At 36.2% G+C, this 7,475-nt stretch overlaps 1 protein-coding gene across 1 annotated transcript; it reads right to left on the bottom strand.

Annotated features, from left to right (window-relative positions):
• Positions 1-939: 939 nt before the first annotated feature.
• LOC111986275 (calcium-transporting ATPase 12, plasma membrane-type) lies at positions 940-4,513 on the bottom strand. The gene has a single exon (XM_024017909.2). It carries the CDS (start codon positions 4,275-4,277, stop codon positions 1,248-1,250), a length of 3,030 nt encoding a protein of 1,009 aa, XP_023873677.1. The 5' UTR covers positions 4,278-4,513; the 3' UTR covers positions 940-1,247.
• Positions 4,514-7,475: the final 2,962 nt, after the last annotated feature.

Raw genomic sequence — 7,475 nt, forward strand, 5'->3', positions numbered from 1 at the left:
TATCCGATTTCATATAGAGCAATTTGAAATGCAGAATAAAAATGCAAACCACACGAAAACACCAAATGTATTTTCAAAGAGGAAACCCCAACCACCTAGGCAGAAAAACCTCTTCACAGCACCATTGTCAAATTTCCACTAATGAATAGTTGTAGTACATGGTTACAATAAAGACCCTCCAAGCCTAAGCTAGCTAAAATATTTAAGCCCTCCAAGCTTTTACTAACAACTGACTTCGTCAAGTACTTTGTTCACCTAGTCCTTGGAGGCCACGGGTTTAGTGGCCAATGGTAAACCTAGTCCTCTTGGGTTTGTGGTTTTGCTCCAAATGTTTTTTACACCAATCAACTCTCTAACACTCAAATATGGTGAAGAATGTGATGGTTAAAATCTCCTTTCTAGGATACGTCAATGGTAAGAGGAAAAGAGAAGAGAGAATGAACCCTCCTTGCTCTGTTTCCCTTATCCTACTTCCAGAATGTGCGAGTATTGGATTATATGACTGAGCTGGACAAGATAAAAATTAATGTGCTGGAATTCTTTCTCTGAACAAGTCACAAGTAAGTCATGAGTTGCACCGTAAGAAAGATTCCTCTTTTATCTGCAACGTGTCTATGTTGCGATCAGGGCAGGCCATGAGTTCTTCTTTCTAGCATCTTTAACCAGCACTTAAGTACATCAACGAATTTGAACATAGGAATAGAAAATTTCTAGAGGAAGTAATTACAAAATAGTTTGTCACAATTTTACAAAGGTGTTATCATCTTCTGAGTGTTGACCCTGCATCTTTCCTAACTTCTATTATAGATATGTATACTCTCTCTCTTTTCATCATTTGTAATTCTTTACCATTTTGCATGTATAAAAGAAAAGAAAGAAAAATATAACTATTCCAAAAGGTAGCAGCTATTTACATCTTTTTTTTAAAAAAAAAAAAAATTGATAAGTAATAAACTTCATTGAAAGCAGCTGCTTACTTCTTAATAACAATGACTTTATCTCAAGTTTGAGACCATGACTACTGAAATGAAAACAATAGCAAAGCACCATACACATCTTTAAGGTATATAATTGTATTTTGACTTGGTTGTATTTTAAATTTCTAATACAATTTTTCATTACTTATCAAAATGGAAAAAAGTGCGTAATACTTTCATGGCACAAACACCAAAGAAAGGAAAATATGAAGATTGTCTTGGTGAGGGGCGATGGCTAGTCTTTCAGGATGGAGAAGCACTTTTGTTTGCCTACTTCTTGCCTGAAACTGGGATGCACTTTACAAGACAACCAATTGGCCATGACAAAGCTGCAAGCCCAATGCAAGCACCCCATTGGCCCCAATTAAGTCTCTCAGTATTGGCAAACTTCTTTAGAAACTCCACCATCACCAGTTGAAGAACTATGGTGATCCCAATAATGGCTAAAAACAGCTTATTTTTAAGCATCCCTTTGAATATATTCTTCTTTTCCAATTTTCTTGCATTAAATTCATTGAAAACTTGGCAAAGGACAAAAGTATTGAAAATGAGGGTGTTCTTAACGTTCTCATTTACACCAAATATGAATTTTCCCCTAAATTGTAAAACCAATAAAGTGGTTACCTGATACATGGCTTGAGCCATGAGATTCCTCCACATAATTTTGGTTATAAGTGGCTTTGATCGACCAACCGGTGGCTTTGACATAAGATCATTAGTGGGTTTCTCTGTAGCTAATGCTAAAGCTCCCAGTGTATCCATTATTAGATTCACCCATAATAGTTGAACTGCAGTTAATGGGACCTTACCAGAAGAAACAGCTGCAACAAGGTTGATGATAAGGGCAGCAACGTTCACCGTGAGCTGGAATTGAAGAAACTTTTGAATGTTGGTATATATAGCCCTTCCCCACCTTAATACTGTCACCACAGAAGTAAAATTATCATCCAAGATGACTATATCTGAACTTTCTTTTGCCACTTCAGTTCCCTGGATTCCCATTGAAAGTCCAATGTCTGCTTCCTTTAGAGCAGGTGCATCATTGGTTCCATCACCTGTGACTGCAACAACATGACCTTTCTGCTTCAAGCATTGAACCATCAGAAGCTTGTCAAAAGGGGATGACCTCGCCATTACATGGATTTTATCAACCTTTTCCATTCTCTCTTCAGGTGAGTAATTCCTGAATTGTACCCCTTCAATTACAGCATCATCATCATCCAAATCTTCATCAGGATTGAGAATCTTGCATTCAAAAGCTATAGCCTTTGCTGTGTGCACATTGTCACCAGTTATCATTTTGATATTCACCCCAGCAGCTCTACAAGACTCCACAGCAGTACTGACTCCTGGTCGACATGGATCCTTCAAGCCAACTAAGCCTAATAATGTCAGTCCAGTTTCTTCAAGCTTCTCAAGAACTTGTCCACTTTCTTCTGCGACTTCTTTGTGGGCAAAGGCAATGCATCGTAGACTATTTTGTGCCATATTCTTAATAATAGTCCCAAATTGCAACCTTTCTTCCTCATCCATTACATTTAGCACCCCTGCTCTATCATAATAAGTTGAACACGTAGCCAATATCATTTCAGCAGCTCCCTTCCAATGAGTATGAATGGTCTTTTCGTTGTTTCTCTTCACTAAAACCCCGCTTCTCTTTTTCGCTGAATTGAATGCCTCTACATGGATTATGTGATAATCTTGCTTTACTTCTTCAATACTCATACCCAAATTAAATACAGCCCAAGAAAGAATTGCTTTTTCAGTTGGGCTACCTGAAATCTCAGGAACTAATGTAGAATTTGGATTGTAAACTGTACCAGTTGTGTTTAAGCCAACTGCTTGTTGTAGTAGTTTGAGTATATTACCTATCAAATTCGGATAATTGTGATCTTCTACGGCCTCCTTTCCAAGCCAAAATTTCGTAACTTTCATTTCATTTAGTGTAAGGGTGCCCGTTTTGTCTGTGCAAATTGTTGTGGCCGAGCCCATTGTCTCACAAGAAGATAGTTTTCTAACCATAGCATGATCAGCCATCATGCACTTCATAGAATAAGCTAGAGTTAGAGTAACAGCCAGAGGCAAACCTTCCGGAATTGCCACTACAATAATAGTGACAGCTGCTGACACAATGCTAACCACAGCATTCATCACATCATCAAACTTGGTCTTACTGCCATTGAATTCCTTGTTTCCCTTGACATCTCTGGTGTTTCCTGTGAAATACCGAATGAGCATAACAACAAGAACAAGTGCAGCCGCCACCAGCCCAACTTTCCCAATATAAGAAGCTAACTTGTTGAGGCGTGCTTGCAGTGGCGTCTCCTCATTTGAGTCACGGTTTATTGAACTCATCATCTCGCCCCACAGAGTGTTCATGCCCACAGAAGTAACAAGCATGAAACCAAAGCCATCTGTGACCTTTGTGCCTGATAATATAAAGGGATTCCCTTCATCAATCTGAATGTGATCACTTTCACCAGTCATGCTAGACTCGTCCAGCTTCAAGGAATGCCCTTCCAAGAAGAACCCGTCTGCAGGAATCTGATCACCAATCTTTAAGCACACAATATCGCCCACAACAACATCAAATATTGATATAGGTTGGCGCCTCCCATCTCTCACAACTTCCACTTTTACATCACTGCTCTTTGTTGAGAGCTTCTGAAATTGCCTAGATTGCTTGAAGTCACTCACTGCTGAAACAGCAACGACCAAAAACACAGCGACAATGATACTCCCGCCATCATACCAACCATCTTTCCAGCCATGTTGCTTGATACCAAAGGCAAGAGAGAGTACAGCACATGCCAAAAGTATTAAAATAGTTGTATCTTTAAGTGCCTCATACACAAATCTGAGAAACTTTTTTGCTGGTGGTTTTTGGTATTTATTGGCACCAAAAACATTCTGTCTGTGAATAAGATCAGCCTCATCACCATGGATGCCACCTGTTACATTAGTTTGAAGAATTAAAGCAACTTCTTTAACCCCGCCAAACTGACTCAAAGATTCAAAGTTTTTGTCCCTTACAGTGTCACTAAGCTTTTTTGTATCAACAGTGAGCAACGAAGAAATGGATTTACAATGCATGTCAATGGCAACGTAAGAGAGGGTGCGCAAGAGAGGGCCATCTTTGTCAAAAACTTTCTTGTTCAAAGAAGCAAGAACTCTGGTGATGTATATGACAGTGAAAGCCAACCGCCATCTCCGCTTGTGGGTCTTGGAGACTGACCGGTTTTCTTCATCACATATGGCTATCTCGTCAGGTTTTCGAAACCTCAAAGTAGACATGGCCATGGAGTCTTGTAAGTAGAGAGAGAAGGAGAGCGCAAACAGAGGCTAAAAAGCACAAATAGCGTTTAGCCGTTTATGGAAAAAATAATTATGAAAGTGCAAAGAGAGAAGCAATGTGTTTTGGGATGTATAAAAAAATCACGAGTAATGCTTGTAGCAATTTCATTTGTATGTGTGGTTGTTATTTGGTCTGAAGAACTTATGAATTATGATAGAAGAAATGTCTACAAATGCTACTATATAGGATCCAAGTCTGAGAATATCTTCACTGCGTTTTGATACCAACGAAAAATAAAAATTATTTCACTATTTAACTTACTTTTTATATTATTTATGGATTTCATTGTACTTTTTAATACTATTCATAGGCTTCATTATACTATTTCAACTAACTTTTACATTTATCTATAGTACTTTCAACAATAATTTTTCAGTTTTAGTAAAATAAGCGGTATCCAAACAAGCCCTAAGAGTTCAATTGGATACCGCTTATTTTGCTAAAAACTAAAAACTGAAAACACAGTAGCAAAATAATTTTTAAATATATAAATAGTACCGTAAGACTTTTTTTAATAAAAATTGTATTGAAAAAAGAGATTTATAGATCCCGTGCACCACCACAGCCACAGAAAGTCAGAAACGCACTTCAAAAAAAAATAAAAAAACGCAGATGAAGACGTGGGAAAAGCTGAATCCAAACACTAAAAGTCTATAACTTCTCATAGGGGAAAAGGAACAAAATTAAAGCACCGACTCAGAGTACAGTAAAAGCATAGAATATATATGATAAAATATTATTTTGGTCCCTAAATTTTTATAAGAGCTTGTTTTTCATCTTAAACTTTTAAAAGTTCGTTTTTCATTCTTAAACTTTACAAAGTGTTTTACTTTACATCCTTCTATCCTTCCATCTATATCCATTAGTTTATGTAAAATGTTGACATGGCACTTTTCTTGGACAAAACTATTTTATTTAAAACATTTTGAACATGTGGCACAAAGTTATTGGCACACATGGAATTAGAAATCTGATGAAATTACCCCCAGCGCCCAAACCTCCATAGCCGCAGCCTCAATCGGCGAGCCCAATCAACTACTCCAAGGCGGCGACCTCGGCTGTGAAATCCCGACCCCATTCAGGTGACATCAATTTTTGGGCTGATCTGAATCTTTTTGTCATTGTGAAAGGTTTGCGTGAAGCTTTTGGAAACTTGTCTGACTTTGCATGATTTTTTTTTTTTTTTTTGAAAACCGAATTGCTCGGTAACTGAGATGCCATCAGTCTAGTTCCTTGTAGGTTGGTATGGGGTTGATATTGTTGAATCTTGTTTCTGCTAGTCCAGAGGCACCAACAAAGCATAATAAGATAGAGTCTTCGTTGTCCTATTTGCACAGTTCAAGGTCTTACTGTGGTAAGTCAAAAGAATTGGAGAACCTCCAAGGCTGCGACTACTTAGATTTGAACTGATTTCAGTTTTTTCCTAGTCTTCTTTTTGATAGATTGACAGCCCCAAACAACATGAATACACCATCTTCCACTTACATTGAACATGCCTTGCACCATGGAGAGTTAAACCGCCTGATGGTTTGCGGTTTTTGGTTGCCGATTTGGGGTGGGATTTCATAGTTGGGTTTGCCGATTGGGCTCGCCAGTTAAGGCGGCAGCTGTGGGGTTTGGGCATGGGTTTTCGTGGCCGTGGAATAAGGTTAGGTTCTGCCCCAAGTGAAGGGGTAATTTGGACATATTTTTATTGTTTTCCCATGTTCCAATAACTTTGTGCCACGTGTCCAAAATTTTTAAATAAAATAATTTTATCCTAACCAGATACCATACCATGCTAAAACTCTGTTACTCCACGTAGGATGTAAAATAAAATATTTTGTAAAGTTTAAGATCAAAAACAAAATTTTGAAAGTTTAAAAACGAAAAATAAATTTTTATGAAAATTTAAGGATGAAAATGATATTTTACCCATATATATATATATATATTGAGAAATAAACACAGACACTGGGAGAGAGAGAAAGGGGTTTTAACACAAAAGTATACTACAACTCCACTCAAAAATCATCGTAACTTTTAAGTGAGAGAGTGGGGACAAGTTATACTACACATAATATAGGTATATGGGTACGGTTAATGTATGCCCTTACGGCACACATTAACAAATTTATTTTTGGAAAAGTTTTATTGAAAATTGGAAAAGTTGGCAAAAATTTTTCAATTTCTGATAAATTTTTTTCCAAAGTGGTTCACTATTGTGTGCCAAAAAATAAAAAATAAAAAAGTTCCTTAACGTGTTAATATTCCTTAGCATGACTTCTCTTATATTCCTCCAATCTCACTACAATATGATTTAAGGAAAGTTGCTTCGAAGCAAAAGGCCGCCTTTGGGAATCATTCACTTATAGAGGGCAAATGTCATTGTCACCCACATTTTTAGATTTTCTTGCTTTGTGATAGCTAGTTTAGACTTGTTTGGGAAAACAATATAGATCCAATGCATTTTGGGGTCTAAAGCAAAAATTTAAAAGTAGGCTTTTTCTTAAATTTAAATATTAACTAAATAAAAATTTGTTTAACTTTTTATAATGAGCATTGAAATTAGCAAATTTGTATTAAAAAAAAAAAAACTATTGATTCTTATTTCTTCGAGATAAAGAGAGAAGGTAAGAGTTTATTCACCTTTCATGTATTTGGAAGATTGAAATTTTTTGCATTTAGACCATGACAAATAGAGTAAAACACATTATTACATTGCACAACATTCGAAGAGGGGATAATTTTTTTAAAGTAATTTTTGTTGAGTTAAAATTTTCAGCCTTAATCTAACTAATTTAACTTTTTACGGTATGAGATAGATAAATAATGCATTCTATTGGCTAATAAAGGAGGCCTTAAAAAATTTCAATTGAGAGGTCTTATTATTATTATTATTATTATTTGCTATATTGTAATTAGACAGATAAACATAATATTTACTATTATATAAAAGGGGCATTCTTCCATTTGAGGCCTTAGGCTATTGCCTATTGGCTGGCTAAAAGGTTATGCTTGAGAGAATATACAATTGATACAGCAATAAGTGCAAACTACTAAGTTTAATGTGAAGAACGACTGTCACTATTAAAATTTAAGTTGTTGAAATAGCAATCACTAGCTTAGGTTATATATGTTTCTTAAAAATAAATAATAAAAAG

Source organism: Quercus suber, unplaced genomic scaffold (genome assembly GCF_002906115.3).
Source record: "Quercus suber isolate HL8 unplaced genomic scaffold, Cork oak 2.0 scaffold_2, whole genome shotgun sequence".
Taxonomy (NCBI): Eukaryota; Viridiplantae; Streptophyta; class Magnoliopsida; order Fagales; family Fagaceae; genus Quercus; species Quercus suber.